Source organism: Drosophila suzukii, chromosome Y (genome assembly GCF_043229965.1).
Source record: "Drosophila suzukii chromosome Y, CBGP_Dsuzu_IsoJpt1.0, whole genome shotgun sequence".
Classification (NCBI taxonomy): Eukaryota; Metazoa; Arthropoda; class Insecta; order Diptera; family Drosophilidae; genus Drosophila; species Drosophila suzukii.
The window spans coordinates 1,680,722-1,698,295 of record NC_092085.1 but is presented as its reverse complement, the minus strand read 5'-3'; the positions used below and the strand labels follow the sequence as shown (position 1 = coordinate 1,698,295).

General features: G+C 51.9%; 3 protein-coding genes across 7 annotated transcripts; all 3 read left to right on the top strand.

Moving 5' to 3' along the window:
* The first annotated feature begins 1,817 nt into the window (after nt 1–1,817).
* Nucleotides 1,818–7,217, top strand: LOC139353530 (uncharacterized). Its single transcript, XM_070997894.1, has 7 exons — nt 1,818–2,123; nt 2,234–2,658; nt 2,994–3,267; nt 3,315–4,042; nt 4,109–4,709; nt 4,759–5,776; nt 5,875–7,217. Exons 1-2 carry the CDS (start codon nt 1,818–1,820, stop codon nt 2,303–2,305), a joined length of 378 nt encoding a protein of 125 aa, XP_070853995.1. The 3' UTR covers nt 2,306–2,658; nt 2,994–3,267; nt 3,315–4,042; nt 4,109–4,709; nt 4,759–5,776; nt 5,875–7,217.
* An 871-nt stretch (nt 7,218–8,088) lies between these two features.
* LOC139353533 (uncharacterized) lies at nt 8,089–14,841 on the top strand. Of its 3 annotated transcripts, none has more exons than XM_070997899.1 (9): nt 8,090–8,325; nt 8,380–8,594; nt 8,656–8,713; nt 8,776–9,097; nt 9,249–10,893; nt 10,941–11,668; nt 11,735–12,335; nt 12,385–13,402; nt 13,501–14,841. In XM_070997899.1, exons 2-4 carry the CDS (start codon nt 8,534–8,536, stop codon nt 9,005–9,007), a joined length of 351 nt encoding a protein of 116 aa, XP_070854000.1. In that variant the 5' UTR covers nt 8,090–8,325; nt 8,380–8,533; the 3' UTR covers nt 9,008–9,097; nt 9,249–10,893; nt 10,941–11,668; nt 11,735–12,335; nt 12,385–13,402; nt 13,501–14,841. The 3 variants fall into 3 exon arrangements, with proteins under 3 accessions (XP_070853998.1, XP_070854000.1, XP_070853999.1); XM_070997898.1 differs by having other exon boundaries at nt 8,776–9,101; XM_070997897.1 differs by having other exon boundaries at nt 8,089–8,325; nt 8,776–10,893.
* Nucleotides 14,842–15,499: 658 nt separating this feature from the next.
* Nucleotides 15,500–17,198, top strand: LOC139353532 (uncharacterized). 3 transcript variants are annotated; one of them, XR_011604844.1, is made up of 5 exons: nt 15,500–15,954; nt 16,009–16,235; nt 16,297–16,354; nt 16,417–16,738; nt 16,890–17,198. XR_011604844.1 is itself a non-coding variant. In XM_070997896.1 (4 exons), the coding sequence occupies exons 2-4, from the start codon at nt 16,163–16,165 to the stop codon at nt 16,646–16,648; spliced, it is 363 nt and encodes a 120-aa protein (XP_070853997.1). In that variant the 5' UTR covers nt 15,501–15,954; nt 16,009–16,162; the 3' UTR covers nt 16,649–16,814. The 3 variants fall into 3 exon arrangements, 1 of the variants encoding a protein (XP_070853997.1); XR_011604843.1 differs by having other exon boundaries at nt 16,417–16,742; XM_070997896.1 differs by lacking the exon at nt 16,890–17,198 and having other exon boundaries at nt 15,501–15,954; nt 16,417–16,814.
* Nucleotides 17,199–17,574: the final 376 nt, after the last annotated feature.

The following is a 17,574-nucleotide window of genomic DNA, read 5'->3' as shown; positions in this document are numbered from 1 at the left end:
CCTTGTCGTCGCCGGGAGGACCCATCGATCTGAGCTGGTGGCCGTGCCTATCCCTGACGTCCTTACCCTCGGACATGCTTCCCAAGAATTTTGAAATTAATACTTAAGAACTACTAATACGATAATAAATATGATAAATAAATAAATAAATAAGACAACAAATAAATACAATAATAAATAATATAATAAATACGAAAATAACTAATAGCAAAAATAATAAAACAAACAAATCTTCCTCACTTTCCAACTCCTTTCCAAATCTCCTATTTTCTTGTATTATTTTTTTTCTTCCTACTACTCTGGACTTGGGGAGATGGAACTGACCATCGCCGGTGGGCTTCCGATTTTCCCGGCTCCGCCTAGCCGTTCGTCAACTGGACTAGCTATCACCCGTGGTGATAGCCGCCAGTTAAGGACATCGGCTGGTTTGGCTCCTGTTGGCTTTTCTTTCCCGCCCTTTTTTTCTATTTTAAGTCGAGGCAACCGTGCAGCGCGTAGGGTTGCTACGGGTCACGATTACGCAATTAAGTTTACAACCGACATAAAATTAGAAATCAAGGACGGGGAGAAAAGTTCAGGAACCCAACATCCTAACAAAAAACATTTCAAATACATAAATAACAAAATACAAGCTTTAAAACTACTCTATCACAGAAATTATCACAGATTGTCTTCAGTGCATCCCGTGATGCAAATCTTGATTTGCCCCAAGATGCCATCACCGGTTTACTGGTAAGCCTGTGACCAGGAGCGAATCGTCGGCAATGTCGACGTGCCTCCCGTTCTACTTCCAACTTCCCTACTCAGCTGACTTCCCCGTCACCACTCCCTAGCAATTGCAATCTATGTTGCAAGCCATAGGTCGTGATGGCGGGGACGTCAGGGTCATAAATGGGCGAGACGTCGTCGCCTCGACAATTTATTTTGTTTAATTGGGCGCCAATATGTTACGAACTGCTTTTTTTCGGTGGCAGTGCCGCTAGCTCAGTCGTCTTCAGGGCAAAGTACCCCTAATGCCACAGCTCGCAACATAAGTATCGATAACTTCGCGGTCTCACCTTACTAATCTATCGGCCATCACTAAGGGCAAAAACGTAAACAAAGCAAAAATTACAGTTATTGTCGGGAAAATGGATTACATTTAATGGCTATCGATGTCCTAGCCAAGCGCTCCCGCCCATCCATGGATGCCCTCAAGATGCTGCAGGGCACCACCCATTCGCAGTCGGCAGGAGCCCCCTCCTCGCGACTACGGCGGTTCCATCTCCCCCACTGGGAAAGATTACTCACACATCGTGTGTACTACAAAGGTTTTAATAAATATCGTAAGTACAATCGTTTATATACATGCTCCTCTTAACAGATCTATCCTTCCTCAGCCTTTAAGACCGAAACCTGGCCGCCGTCTCGGATATTTACGCGGTCAAAGCAGAGGATTTTGTTTGGCTGGAAAAGGGTACAGGCGCCGCGGAAACTATGCTCCACCAGTCATGTATTGGTAGAGCTCGCATGGAAACGCGGCCCTCAAAGTAACATACGCGATGCGCGTGTGTGTGGTCACCTAATCCTGAGGAGCTCCAAGGGAAAAGAAGGGACAGGCCAAAAAGGTACGTAACTGCACTGTAAACTATACCATTTAAAACTAATGCTCGCGACCTTTTAAATTTTAGGCAAACAACGAGGACAAATAAGGCTCTCGGGACTAACTCCGGATAAATTCACAAACAGGGAAGTAGATATCTATATATATATAATCAAGGTACACGTGTATTTAATTTTGCTAAATTTTAGCCACTATTGGGCCGGGCCTGGAGGCAATGATAGCCCGGGCGGAAGGCTTCTCGCCGGAGGCCAGCAGTGATCCGGATCTCCACACAGGAAAAAGGCGCTCTCCGGTGAGTTATGCAATGACAGTCCGAGATTCGGCTGCCAGACAAATGGCGATTCTTCTCAGAGCCGCAATGCGACCGCTGGAAGTTCCCGAGAGGAGGATGACGCGGTACTCTGGAACGGACTCACCGGGAAATGTGGACGTCGTCGTCGACTGGGAAAGGCCCTTCTTGCTGGTCGCTGATACGGGTCGAACGGACACCGTTTGCTGGGCCGCCAAGTCGGGCTGGCAGGTATGTCGAAGTCGCGCAGATGTCAGCAGATCTCCAATAAATCTTCCGGGGCCCTTTGTATTGGGACCCCGGCTGCTATTTGATTTTTAAGCACAAAGACAAATTTGTAGTTTCCCGTCTACCTGTCTGCATCTGCCTTGATTGTTGGACAGTATGGCCGCGACTATCACGATATCTGCTGATCATCGCCCCCCGCCATATTACATGGCCTCTCTCAGCATTGGGTCATTGGATACATGGGCCATTTGAAGTAATCCCAGAGCGAACCGGGATTAATCTTCAAATGGCCAGATCGCCCGCCAGACTCATCCCGCTGCTGCAGCTATCGCCCTATCGACCTAACCTATCGATAACGTCGCCTTCACTCGACTCCAATTGCAACATCAACCAAAGATTTCGAGGGGCGCTGCCCGGAGTTTCAGCAGAACGATGAAATAATTGGTAGCTTTGGAGATACGATGGGATTCTTCGTCCAAGAAGCTGCGAATCGCGGCCAAGACGTTCCGGTTTACCCTCTCCGCGGCATTGCTCTGTGGTGAGTATACGGGAGTCCTCATGTGCTGTATTCCGAAGCCATCGATCATCTCCTCAAACGCCTTGGATACGAACTGTTTGCCGTTGTCCGAATGTATCGTCTCAGGCACCCCGAACTTGTAAAATACCTCGTTTACCAGGAAATTTACAACGTTCGACGCCGTCGCCTCCTTCATCGCCTTTAAGAAGGTGTACTTCGAGAAGTGGTCCACCACGATAAATATCCTGGCGTGTCCACTCTTGGACCTCGGATACTTGCCCAGGAAGTCGATGTACAGTTTCTGAAATGGCCTCTCCGTCTCTACCCTTCTTCCGATTCCGACCTGCATCCGGAAGTTTGGCGCTTTGGATTCCTTGCACACCTCGCAACTCCGGACGTATTCCCGTACCTGGATGGTCATCCCTGGCCAATAGAACTGGCGTCGCAGGATCTCTAAGGTCTTCGTCATCCCACCATGGCCAGCCTTGGGGTCCGAATGAGCACGCTCTACCAAGCTGTGCGTCAGGCTTTGCGGGATCCACAGCTTCCATTCGGATCCTTCCAATTCCTCGTCCATTTTGGGGTTACTCATGCGCTTGAAGATGAGTCCGCCATCCACCTTGAGGTCCGGTAAGTGCTCCCTGTTGGACTCCACATCTTGCACTAATTCCTTATAGTCCTCCGCAGCAAATTCGGTCGTCTCGAATCCCAGTAACTCCGTTGGATCTATCCGGACTTCCTCGATGATGCGGGATAGGGTGTCGGCGACTACGTTCTCGCTGCCTTTGCGATGTTCGATGCTGAAATCGTAGCCCTGCAGCTGGAGAGACCACCTTGCGAGTCGTCCGGAAAGATCCTTCATTGTCATCAACCACTTAAGGCTGGCGTGATAGGTAATGCATGTGAAGGGCATCCCTTCCAAATACGGTCTGAACTTCCGAATAGCTAGGATGGCCGCCAGACATTCCTTTTCCGCGACCGAGTAGTTAACCTGGTGTTTGTTCATCTTGGCCGAGAAGAACGCGATGGGCTGCTCGTCTCCGTCCTGGTTCCGCTGAAACAATACCGCGCCGACGCCAACGTGGGATGCGTCGCACTGGATGAAGAAATGCTTCTTGAAATCCGCATGAACCAGGACCGGCGCGCTCGTCAAGGCCAACTTCAGGTCATCCACTGCCTGGGTGGCGCTGGGACTTAGGGAAAACTTCGTGTTTCCAGCCTTCTTCAAGGACTCGGAGAGTGGTGCGGCTAGCGTAGCGAAGTTCTTGACGAACCGTCGATACCATCCCGCTGTGCCGAGGAAGGCACGTACTTCCTTCATGGATTTCGGGTAAGGCATCTTCTGGATTGCCGTAACACGTCCAGGATCCATCTGCAGCAGTCCACCTCCGACTATAAACCCTAGGTAAGTCAAAGATTTGAAGCAAAACTTCGACTTCTTTAACCCTATGGTCAATCCGGCTGATTTCAGACTGTGGGCTACCCGACGCAAGTATTTCAGGTGCGTCTGAAAGTCTGGAGCTAGGATTAGCAGGTCGTCCAAGTAGACGAAGACGTTGGATCTGAGCTCCGCTGGTATCACCCGATCCATGAGTCGCACCAAGCGTTGTGCCGCGTTGCACAGTCCGAACGGCATCATTCGGAATTGGTACAACGGCCTGCCTGGAACCGTGAACGCAGTGTACTCCTTGCTCTTCTCATCTAGTTCGATCTGCCAAAACGCAAACTTCAGGTCAACGCTGGAGATGTAATGCGTCTGGTCTATTCTGGAGAGGATTCCTTCTATACTGGGCAGAGGGTATGCATCTTTGATAGTCAAGGCGTTCAACTTCCGGTCATCCAGGCAGAACCGGTCTTTCCCTGGCTTCGACACCACTGTTGTGCGGTTGCTCCACGGGCTTTTGCTCTCCTCGATGACACCCAGCTCCAACATCTTGTCGATTTCGTCTTCGACCACCTTCTGCTTCGCCGGAGACATCGGATACGGACGATCCTTAAAGACCCGAGCTCCTTCCATCAGCTCGATGGAATGCCTCTCCATGCTGGTGACTCCGAGGCCGTCCCTCTCAAAGGTAAGGAACTCCTCCTTGACTTTGCCCAACGCCAGCTTTTCCTCCGCAGAAAGGCTCCAGGATTCGGGTTCCTCCCTTACCTCGTCCTCATCTTCCTGGTCGGCATAGTGCTCCATCTGGCTGGCATGGATTTCCTCCGCTGCCTTGACGCCTCTCGTCGCCGGCTTCCCCACGACGGCTGGAGCTAGTCCGAAGGCTCGCCAGAAGTCGACTCCGAAGTACGCCGTTTGTTCCAGGTATGGGCACAGGTAGAACGTGACCGGCTTACTTACCTTACAGGCAGCTCCAAGCGTCCGATGATGGATCGATCTTCGCCAGAAGCCGTACGGACTACCGAAAAATACGGTTGGACGGTAACTCCCAGCGCTTCCACGAGCTCTCGACAGCCTTTGCCCAGCACACTTACGCTGGCGCCTGTATCCAACAAGCCGGTGAGCTGCTTGCCCAAGGTCTCCACGTCGGCGAAGGGTCGAGGATCAGCGGAATCAATGCGCTTAACGGCCGCCACCACCTCTCGTCGTCTGGATCTCCTCATCCTGAAGCGCTCCCTTGCCTTCTGGACTGATGCTCCGCAAAGATCCGGTTCCGTGCCTCCATATAACGGCGAAGCCTCTCATCCTCCGGCAGGTATCTTAACAAGTACTTATGACTATCAGATGGACTATGTATGTTCTTGTTTTCGTCTTCTTTCTTCGGAACTACTTCGCGGGATTCCAACCTGGGCGAGTCCCTCCCGCTTTCGGACTGCCCAGCCGACCGTTTTCCGCGCAATCGGGACATTTTGGAGAAATCACGCCCAGCTTGCCGCACCGGAAACAAAATCTCCTCCACTCCGTGGCTTCGCAATCTTGGAATCCGTGCTCCGCAGCCCCGCAATTCCAGCAACCTGGCCTAAATGGATTTCGGACTCGCCCACGTAGCTCGTCCACCTCCAGGTGTCGCTGCTCGTCGACTTCATCCTGTACGTGCGCCTCGCTGACCCGTATCTTGTTCTGCTGCAGGTAAGCAGCACGCCCTCGACGAAACTCCTCTCCACTTCGACGCACTCTTCCCGAAGTTCGCCCACGGTGAGTACGTCCATCGCGTAAACATATCTAGCGATGCCATCCCTCAAGCCCTTTTTCACCACCTTAACCAACTGCCGCTCTGGCATTGGTTTTTTCAGGCGTGAGGCGAGTTGCTGCATGGAATGGATGTAGTCATCCGCGCTCTCTCCCGGCTGTTGCTCACGTTGAAGAAGCTCGTGCATCCTTTCGTGTTCCGTCTGGTGGCCACGGAACCGATCCATCAGAGCCCTGCGCAGCTGGGCCCAAGTGTCCACTCTGGACTGGCGTACATGCACCCAGTACCACTCCTTCGCTCTGCCCGATAAGAGAACATGGAAGTTGCGCAGAACTTCACTCCACGGACATTGATGCTGCCGCTGCAGGAACTCCAGACGGAACACGAAGTCGTCCACGGAATGGCCATCGTCTTCGCCGCCGAATGAGAGGTTCCATCGGTCCATTCGGATGTAGCGGTTTCCGTTGCCGGCTCCCGCGTTGGCGTATAACCGCGGCTCGTCCCGAAAATCCGCCGTCCTTCGGTCCTCGATGCGCCATGGCCGTGCGTGGCGATCGCTCCTGCCTGTCCGATGATACTCGGGTTCCTGGCTCAGGCTGCTGTCGATCCCTGGAGAGTCATCTACCGGCAGTCGAGGTCGCTGCCTTGGCGGCAATTCCGGCGGCCTTCGGTCGCATCCTCCTGTATCCTGCCGCTGCGGAAATCCCGCTGGGCCATTTGCGCCGCCTTCTGGACACGACGGTGTGGGCACCATCGACACTTGGCGACTCGCGCCCTCCTGAAGCGGCTGCGGTTTGCTCTCGGCTGGCCTCAGGACGTCGTTCAACAACTTCATCATGTCGATGAATCCGTTCCTGATTTCTTCCCGCAACGCCTGGCTCACTCCTACCTCTTGTGACGCGCGATAGGTTTGGGCAGCCTGTGCCAGAGCTGCGTTCATCGCCGACTCCGCCGCTGTATCCCGTTCCGTGTTCAGCTTTAGTGGTGCCGTCTGCTCCGGAACCAGAAGTCGATCCTGCGCCTCGACGATTGCCTTGAAGTCCAGGACCCTGGGCGACCGATGGTGCTCCAGATCCGCCGGTTGATCCCGAATCCGATCCACCGCACTACCGCCTACCGGCGTTCTGGGTAAACCCCCAGCCAGCGATATCCGCGGCAACCCAGCAGCACCCTCTACGTCCGTGGACCAGACATCGTCCTTGTCGTCGCCGGGAGGACCCATCGATCTGAGCTGGTGGCCGTGCCTATCCCTGACGTCCTTACCCTCGGACATGCTTCCCAAGAATTTTGAAATTAATACTTAAGAACTACTAATACGATAATAAATATGATAAATAAATAAATAAATAAGACAACAAATAAATACAATAATAAATAATATAATAAATACGAAAATAACTAATAGCAAAAATAAATAACAATAAACACATCTTCCTCACTTTCCAACTCCTTTCCAAATCTCCTATTTTCTTGTATTATTTTTTTTCTTCCTACTACTCTGGACTTGGGGAGATGGAACTGACCCTCGCCGGTGGGCTTCCGACCTACTTGTCTTGCGCTTTCTCCAAAAATCCGATTTTCCCGGCTCCGCCTAGCCGTTCGTCAACTGGACTAGCTATCACCCGTGGTGATAGCCGCCAGTTAAGGACATCGGCTGGTTTGGCTCCTGTTGGCTTTTCTTTCCCGCCCTTTTTTTCTATTTTAAGTCGAGGCAACCGTGCAGCGCGTAGGGTTGCTACGGGTCACGATTACGCAATTAAGTTTACAACCGACATAAAATTAGAAATCAAGGACGGGGAGAAAAGCCCAGGAACCCAACATCCTAACAAAAAACATTTCAAATACATAAATAACAAAATACAAGCTTTAAAACTACTCTATCACAGAAATTATCACAGATTGTCTTCAGTGCATCCCGTGATGCAAATCTTGATTTGCCCCAAGATGCCATCACCGGTTCACTGGTAAGCCTGTGAATAGGAGCGAATCGTCGGCAATGTCGACGTGCCTCCCGTTCTACTTCCAACTTCCCTACTCAGCTGACTTCCCCGTCACCACTCCCTAGCAATTGCAATCTATGTTGCAAGCCATAGGTCGTGATGGCGGGGACGTCAGGGTCATAAATGGGCGAGACGTTGTCACCTCGACAATTTATTTTGTTTAATTGGGCGCCAATATGTTACGAACTGCTTTTTTTCGGTGGCAGTGCCGCTAGCTCAGTCGTCTTCAGGGCAGAGTACCCCTAATGCCACAGCTCGCAACATAAGTATCGATAACTTCGCGGTCTCACCATACTAATCTATCGGCCATCACTAAGGGCAAAAACGTAAACAAAGCAAAAATTACAATTATTGTCGGGAAAATGGATTACATTTGGTGGCTATCGACGTCCCAGCGCTCCCGCCCATCCATGGATGCCCTCAAGATGCTGCAGGGCACCACCCATTCGCAGTCGGCAGGAGCCCCCTCCTCGCGACTGCGGCTACGGTTCCATCTCCCCCACTGGGAAAGCTTGTTCACACATAGTGGGTATTACAAAGGTTTAATAAATATGGTAAGTACAATCGTTCATATACATTCTCCTCTTAATAGATTTATCCTTCCTCAGCCTCTAAGACCGAAACCTGGCCGCCGTCTCGGATATTTACGCGGTCAAAGCAGAGGATTTGTTTTGCTGGGAAAGGGTACAGGCGCCGCGGGAATTATGCTCTACCAGCCATGTATTGGTAGAGCTCGGATGGAAACGCGGGCCTCAAGGGAACATGCGCGATGGTCACCTAATCCTGAGGAGCTCCAAGGGAAAAGAAGGGACAGGCCAAAAAGGTACGTAACTGCACTGTAAACTATACCATTTAACTAATGCTCGCGACCTTTTTAATTTTAGGCAAACAACGAGGACAAATAAGGCTCTCGGGTCTAACTCCGGATAAACTCACAAACAGGTAAGTAGATATCACTATATATAATCGAGGTACACGTGTATTTATTTTCTCTTAATTTTCAGCCACTGTTGGGCCGGCCTGGAGGCGATGATTGCCCGGGCTGATGACTTCCCGTCGGAGGCCAGCAGCGATACGGGAAAACGGCGCTCTCCGGTGAGTGGTGCACGGGCATTCCGAGATTCGGCTGCCAGACAAAATGGCGATACTTCTCAGCGCCGCAATGCGAGCGCTGGAAGTTCCCGAGAGGAGGAGGAGGACGCGGTACGACGGAACGGACTCACCGGGAAGTGTTGATGTCGTCGGCGTCGATTGTAGAAGGCTTTCCTGGTTGGTCGCTGGCACGGGTCGAACGGACACCGGTTGCTGGTCAGCCAAGTCGGGCTGGTAGGTATGTCGAAGTATGGCGATGTCAGTAGAGTCCAAATAAATTCTTCCGGGGCCCTTTGTATTGGGACCCCGGCTGCTATTTATAAATGATAAATATTAAATCCCGAACTACTATAGAACTTTCACATAACTCACTATTTAATTTAAGGCACAAAGAAAATTTATACTAGCACTCCTAGCTGCATCTGCCTTGATTGCTGGACAGTATGGCCGCGACTATCACGCTCTGCTGATCATCGCCCCCCGCCATATTACATGGCCTCTCTCGACATTGGGTCATTGGATACATGGGCCATTTGAAGTAATCCCAGAGCGAACCGGGATTAATCTTCAAATGGCCAGATCGCCCGCCAGACTCATCCCGCTGCTGCAGCTATCGCCCTATCGACCTAAACTATCGATAACGTCGCTCCCACTCGACTCCAATTGCAACATCAACCAAAGATTTCGAGGGGCGCTGCCCGGAGTTTCAGCAGAACGATGAAATAATTGGTAGCTTTGGAGATACGATGGGATTCAACACGGCACTGATACCACCCTGCAGTTCGATCGGCGCCTAACGCGGGGCCCACGCATGACGGGAAGTATTGCAGATGTGATCGCGATGCTCGTTTGTTTTGTCCTTCTTTCAGGTCACAACCGGATGTCTTTGGCGTGATACACTCCCAGACTGCGGCCTTGGAGATCTTCCAGCAGGTATGCATTGCTGCCGACGGATTTGACCACCCTGGCTTTAAGGAACTTGCGAGCAAACTTGGCGTTAAAAGATTTGCTGAAATCACTCAGCACGAAGTTGCGGCGGAAGACTTCTTGGCCTGGCTTGGCGAGCAGAGTACGGGCTCGCTTATCGTAGCGCTGCCGGCTCGTCTGGTATGCACCCTCCAGTTGCTTCTGCACCTTGGCGTGGATAACCCGAAGCTTGTCCTTGGTCTGCATTCCGGCCATTTCATGGTCGACCAGAGACCTGAGTCGTCTGGCTAGTTTGTAGCTGGAACCGTTGAGGAACATGTGATGGCCGAATACAGTGAAGAACGGCGCTTCCCCTGTGGCTGAGTGGACAGTGTTTCGGATGGCCACCTCAATCTCCGGCAAATGTGCATCCCATTCCCGGTGATCTTCGTCCAAGAAGCTGCGAATTGCGGCCAAGACGTTTCGGTTTACCCTCTCCGCGGCATTGCTCTGTGGTGAGTATACGGGAGTCCTCATGTGGTATACACCGAAGCCATCGATCATCTCCTCAAACGCCTTGGATACGAACTGTTTGCCGTTGTCCGAATGTATCGTCTCAGGCACCCCGAACTTGTAAAATACCTCGTTTACCAGGAAATTTACAACGTTCGACGCCGTCGCCTCCTTCATCGCCTTTAAGAAGGTGTACTTCGAGAAGTGGTCCACCACGATAAATATCCAGGCGTGTCCACTCTTGGACCTCGGATACTTGCCCAGGAAGTCGATGTACAGTTTCTGGAATGGCCTCTCCGTCTCTACCCTTCCTCCGATTCCGACCTGCATCCGGAAGTTTGGCGCTTTGGATTCCTTGCACACCTCGCAACTTCGGACGTATTCCCGTACCTGGATGGTCATCCCTGGCCAATAGAACTGGCGTCGCAGGATCTCTAAGGTCTTCGTCATCCCACCATGGCCAGCCTTGGGGTCCGAATGAGCACGCTCTACCAAGCTGTGCGTCAGGCTTTGCGGGATCCACAGCTTCCATTCGGATCCTTCCAATTCCTCGTCCATTTTGGGGTTACTCATGCGCTTGAAGATGAGTCCGCCATCCACCTTGAGGTCCGGTAAGTGCTCCCTGTTGGACTCCACGTCTTGCACTAATTCCTTATAGTCCTCCGCAGCAAATTCGGTCGTCTCGAATCCCAGTAACTCCGTTGGATCTATCCGGACTTCCTCGATGATGCGGGATAGGGTGTCGGCGACTACGTTCTCGCTGCCTTTGCGATGTTCGATGCTGAAATCGTAGCCCTGCAGCTGGAGAGACCACCTTGCGAGTCGTCCGGAAAGATCCTTCATTGTCATCAACCACTTAAGGCTGGCGTGATCGGTAATGCATGTGAAGGGCATCCCTTCCACATACGGTCTGAACTTCCGAATAGCTAGGATGGCCGCCAGACATTCCTTTTCCGTGACCGAGTAGTTAACCTGGTGTTTGTTCATCTTGGCCGAGAAGAACGCGATGGGCTGCTCGTCTCCGTCCTGGTTCCGCTGAAACAATACCGCGCCGACGCCAACGTGGGATGCGTCGCACTGGATGAAGAAATGCTTCTTGAAATCCGCATGAACCAGGACCGGCGCGCTCGTCAAGGCCAACTTCAGGTCATCCACTGCCTGGGTGGCGCTGGGACTTAGGGAAAACTTCGTGTTTCCAGCCTTCTTCAAGGACTCGGAGAGTGGTGCGGCTAGCGTAGCGAAGTTCTTGACGAACCGTCGATACCATCCCGCTGTGCCGAGGAAGGCACGTACTTCCTTCATGGATTTCGGGTAAGGCATCTTCTGGATTGCCGTAACACGTCCAGGATCCATCTGCAGCCGTCCACCTCCGACTATAAACCCTAGGTAAGTCAAAGATTTGAAGCAAAACTTCGACTTATTTAACCCTATGGTCAATCCGGCTGATTTCAGACTGTGGGCTACCCGACGCAAGTATTTCAGGTGCGTCTGAAAGTCTGGAGCCAGGATTAGCAGGTCGTCCAAGTAGACGAAGACGTTGGATCTGAGCTCCGCTGGTATCACCCGATCCATGAGTCGCACCAAGCGTTGTGCCGCGTTGCACAGTCCGAACGGCATCATTCGGAATTGGTACAACGGCCTGCCTGGAACCGTGAACGCAGTGTACTCCTTGCTCTTCTCATCTAGTTCGATCTGCCAAAACGCAAACTTCAGGTCAACGCTGGAGATGTAATGCGTCTGGTCTATTCTGGAGAGGATTCCTTCTATACTGGGCAGAGGGTATGCATCTTTGATAGTCAAGGCGTTCAACTTCCGGGCATCCAGGCAGAACCGGTCTTTCCCTGGCTTCGACACCACTGTTGTGCGGTTGCTCCACGGGCTTTTGCTCTCCTCGATGACACCCAGCTCCAACATCTTGTCGATTTCGTCTTCGACCACCTTCTGCTTCGCCGGAGACATCGGATACGGACGATCCTTAAAGACCCGAGCTCCTTCCATCAGCTCGATGGAATGCCTCTCCATGCTGGTGACTCCGAGGCCGTCCCTCTCAAAGGTAAGGAACTCCTCCTTGACTTTGCCCAACGCCAGCTTTTCCTCCGCAGAAAGGCTCCAGGATTCGGGTTCCTCCCTTACCTCGTCCTCATCTTCCTGGTCGGCATAGTGCTCCATCTGGCTGGCATGGATTTCCTCCGCTGCCTTGACGCCTCTCGTCGCCGGCTTCCCCACGACGGCTGGAGCTAGTCCGAAGGCTCGCCAGAAGTCGACTCCGAAGTACGCCGTTTGTTCCAGGTATGGGCACAGGTAGAACGTGACCGGCTTACTTACCTTACAGGCAGCTCCAAGCGTCCGATGATGGATCGATCTTCGCCAGAAGCCGTACGGACTACCGAAAAATACGGTTGGACGGTAACTCCCAGCGCTTCCACGAGCTCTCGACAGCCTTTGCCCAGCACACTTACGCTGGCGCCTGTATCCAACAAGCCGGTGAGCTGCTTGCCCAAGGTCTCCACGTCGGCGAAGGGTCGAGGATCAGCGGAATCAATGCGCTTAACGGCCGCCACCACCTCTCGTCGTCTGGATCTCCTCATCCTGAAGCGCTCCCTTGCCTTCTGGACTGATGCTCCGCAAAGATCCGGTTCCGTGCCTCCATATAACGGCGAAGCCTCTCATCCTCCGGCAGGTATCTTAACAAGTACTTATGACTATCAGATGGATTATGTATATTCTTGTTTTCGTCTTCTTTCTTCGGAACTACTTCGCGGGATTCCAACCTGGGCGAGTCCCTCCCGCTTTCGGACTGCCCAGCCGACCGTTTTCCGCGCAATCGGGACATTTTGGAGAAATCACGCCCAGCTTGCCGCACCGGAAACAAAATCTCCTCCACTCCGTGGCTTCGCAATCTTGGAATCCGTGCTCCGCAGCCCCGCAATTCCAGCAACCTGGCCTAAATGGATTTCGGACTCGCCCACGTAGCTCGTCCACCTCCAGGTGTCGCTGCTCGTCGACTTCATCCTGTACGTGCGCCTCGCTGACCCGTATCTTGTTCTGCTGCAGGTAAGCAGCACGCCCTCGACGAAACTCCTCTCCACTTCGACGCACTCTTCCCGAAGTTCGTCGCCGGTGAGTACGTCCATCGCGTAAACATATCTAGCGATGCCATCCCTCAAGCCCTTTTTCACCACCTTAACCAACTGCCGCTCTGGCATTGGTTTTTTCAGGCGTGAGGCGAGTTGCTGCATGGAATGGATGTAGTCATCCGCGCTCTCTCCCGGCTGTTGCTCACGTTGAAGAAGCTCGTGCATCCTTTCGTGTTCCGTCTGGTGGCCACGGAACCGATCCATCAGAGCCCTGCGCAGCTGGGCCCAAGTGTCCACTCTGGACTGGCGTACATGCACCCAGTACCACTCCTTCGCTCTGCCCGATAAGAGAACATGGAAGTTGCGCAGAACTTCACTCCACGGACATTGATGCTGCCGCTGCAGGAACTCCAGACGGAACACGAAGTCGTCCACGGAATGGCCATCGTCTTCGCCGCCGAATGAGAGGTTCCATCGGTCCATTCGGATGTAGCGGTTTCCGTTGCCGGCTCCCGCGTTGGCGTATAACCGCGGCTCGTCCCGAAAATCCGCCGTCCTTCGGTCCTCGATGCGCCATGGCCGTGCGTGGCGATCGCTCCTGCCTGTCCGATGATACTCGGGTTCCTGGCTCAGGCTGCTGTCGATCCCTGGAGAGTCATCTACCGGCAGTCGAGGTCGCTGCCTTGGCGGCAATTCCGGCGGCCTTCGGTCGCATCCTCCTGTATCCTGCCGCTGCGGAAATCCCGCTGGGCCATTTGCGCCGCCTTCTGGACACGACGGTGTAGGCACCATCGACACTTGGCGACTCGCGCCCTCCTGCAGCGGCTGCGGTTTGCTCTCGGCTGGCCTCAGGACGTCGTTCAACAACTTCATCATGTCGATGAATCCGTTCCTGATTTCTTCCCGCAACGCCTGGCTCACTCCTACCTCTTGTGACGCACGATAGGTTTGGGCAGCCTGTGCCAGAGCTGCGTTCATCGCCGACTCCGCCGCTGTATCCCGTTCCGTGTTCAGCTTTAGTGGTGCCGTCTGCTCCGGAACCAGAAGTCGATCCTGCGCCTCGACGATTGCCTTGAAGTCCAGGACCCTGAGCGACCGATGGTGCTCCAGATCCGCCGGTTGATCCCGAATCCGATCCACCGCACTACCGCCTACCGGCGTTCTGGGTAAACCCCCAGCCAGCGATATCCGCGGCAACCCAGCAGCACCCTCTACGTCCGTGGACCAGACGTCGTCCTTGTCGTCGCCGGGAGGACCCATCGATCTGAGCTGGTGGCCGTGCCTATCCCTGACGTCCTTACCCTCGGACATGCTTCCCAAGAATTTTGAAATTAATACTTAAGAACTACTAATACGATAATAAATATGATAAATAAATAAATAAATAAGACAACAAATAAATACAATAATAAATAATATAATAAATACGAAAATAACTAATAGCAAAAATAATAAAATAAACAAATCTTCCTCACTTTCCAACTCCTTTCCAAATCTCCTATTTTCTTGTATTATTTTTTTTCTTCCTACTACTCTGGACTTGGGGAGATGGAACTGACCCTCGCCGGTGGGCTTCCGACCTACTTGTCTTGCGCTTTCTCCAAAAATCCGATTTTCCCGGCTCCGCCTAGCCGTACGTCAACTGGACTAGCTATCACCCGTGGTGATAGCCGCCAGTTAAGGACATCGGCTGGTTTGGCTCCTGTTGGCTTTTCTTTCCCGCCCTTTTTTTCTATTTTAAGTCGAGGCAACCGTGCAGCGCGTAGGGTTGCTACGGGTCACGATTACGCAATTAAGTTTACAACCGACATAAAATTAGAAATCAAGGACGGGGAGAAAAGCCCAGGAACCCAACATCCTAACAAAAAACATTTCAAATACATAAATAACAAAATACAAGCTTTAAAACTACTCTATCACAGAAATTATCACAGATTGTCTTCAGTGCATCCCGTGATGCAAATCTTGATTTGCCCCAAGATGCCATCACCGGTTCACTGGTAAGACTGTGACCAGGAGCGAATCGTCGGCAATGTCGACGTGCCTCCCGTTCTACTTCCAACTTCCCTACTCAGCTGACTTCCCCGTCACCACTCCCTAGCAATTGCAATCTATGTTGCAAGCCATAGGTCGTGATGGCGGGGACGTCAGGGTCATAAATGGGCGAGACGTCGTCGCCTCGACAATTTATTTTGTTTAATTGGGCGCCAATATGTTACGAACTGCTTTTTTTCGGTGGCAGTGCCGCTAGCTCAGTCGTCTTCAGGGCAAAGTACCCCTAATGCCACAGCTCGCAACATAAGTATCGATAACTTCGCGGTCTCACCTTACTAATCTATCGGCCATCACTAAGGGCAAAAACGTAAACAAAGCAAAAATTACAGTTATTGTCGGGAAAATGGATTACATTTGGTGGCTATCGATGTCCTAGCCAAGCGCTCCCGCCCATCCATGGATGCCCTCAAGATGCTGCAGGGCACCACCCATTCGCAGTCGGCAGGAGCCCCCTCCTCGCGACTGCGGCTACGGTTCCATCTCCCCCACTGGGAAAGCTTATTCACACATAGTGGGTATTACAAAGGTTTAATAAATATGGTAAGTACAATCGTTCATATACATTCTCCTCTTAATAGATTTATCCTTCCTCAGCCTCTAAGACCGAAACCTGGCCGCCGTCTCGGATATTTACGCGGTCAAAGCAGAGGATTTGTTTTGCTGGGAAAGGGTACAGGCGCCGCGGGAATTATGCTCTACCAGCCATGTATTGGTAGAGCTCGCATGGAAACGCGGGCCTCAAGGGAACATGCGCGATGCGCGTGTGTATGGTCACCTAATCCTGAGGAGCTCCAAGGGAAAAGAAGGGACAGGCCAAAAAGGTACGTAACTGCACTGTAAACTATACCATTTAACTAATGCTCGCGACCTTTTTAATTTTAGGCAAACAACGAGGACAAATAAGGCTCTCGGGTCTAACTCCGGATAAACTCACAAACAGGTAAGTAGATATCACTATATATAATCGAGGTACACGTGTATTTAATTTCTCTTAATTTTCAGCCACTGTTGGGCCGGCCTGGAGGCGATGATTGCCCGGGCTGATGACTTCCCGTCGGAGGCCAGCAGCGATACGGGAAAACGGCGCTCTCCGGTGAGTGGTGCACGGGCATTCCGAGATTCGGCTGCCAGACAAAATGGCGATACTTCTCAGCGCCGCAATGCGAGCGCTGGAAGTTCCCGAGAGGAGGAGGAGGACGCGGTACGACGGAACGGACTCACCGGGAAGTGTTGACGTCGTCGGCGTCGATTGTAGAAGGCTTTCCTGGTTGGTCGCTGGCACGGGTCGAACGGACACCGGTTGCTGGTCAGCCAAGTCGGGCTGGTAGGTATGTCGAAGTATGGCGATGTCAGTAGAGTCCAAATAAATTCTTCCGGGGCCCTTTGTATTGGTACCCCGGCTGCTATTTATAAATGATAAATATTAAATCCCGAACTACTATAGAACTTTCACATAACTCACTATTTAATTTAAGGCACAAAGAAAATTTATACTAGCACTCCTAGCTGCATCTGCCTTGATTGCTGGACAGTATGGCCGCGACTATCACGCTCTGCTGATCATCGCCCCCCGCCATATTACATGGCCTCTCTCGACATTGGGTCATTGGATACATGGGCCATTTGAAGTAATCCCAGAGCGAACCGGGATTAATCTTCAAATGGCCAGATCGCCCGCCAGACTCATCCCGCTGCTGCAGCTATCGCCCTATCGACCTAAACTATCGATAACGTCGCTCCCACTCGACTCCAATTGCAACATTTGTATTTACGCACTTACGTTTCCGTCATTTACGTTGCTGATAGCGATAACAGCGATAAGTCAGTTGAAAAATATCACGATATAAATATTTATTTTTATACGAAAAGTATCGATTTTGATACATTTCTCCCATCCCTAGCGTCGGCTTTTGAATATAAAATAAACGACGCGCCGAAAGTAAATGTTATTTGTTTCCCGTGCCCCGTGTATTTTTTTTTCGCGTCTATTAGTCCTTGTGCCCGTCGAACGGAAGGGTCAAACTCACCAGTGCTAGTCGCCCCAGTTGTGCAGTCAGTAGGAGCACAGGCTTCCACATTTCCACACAGGACAGACGTGTTTTCTGCTCTCGCTGCCGGCAAACACAAACATTTATTGAATATTTTCTACACTTTTTGTTC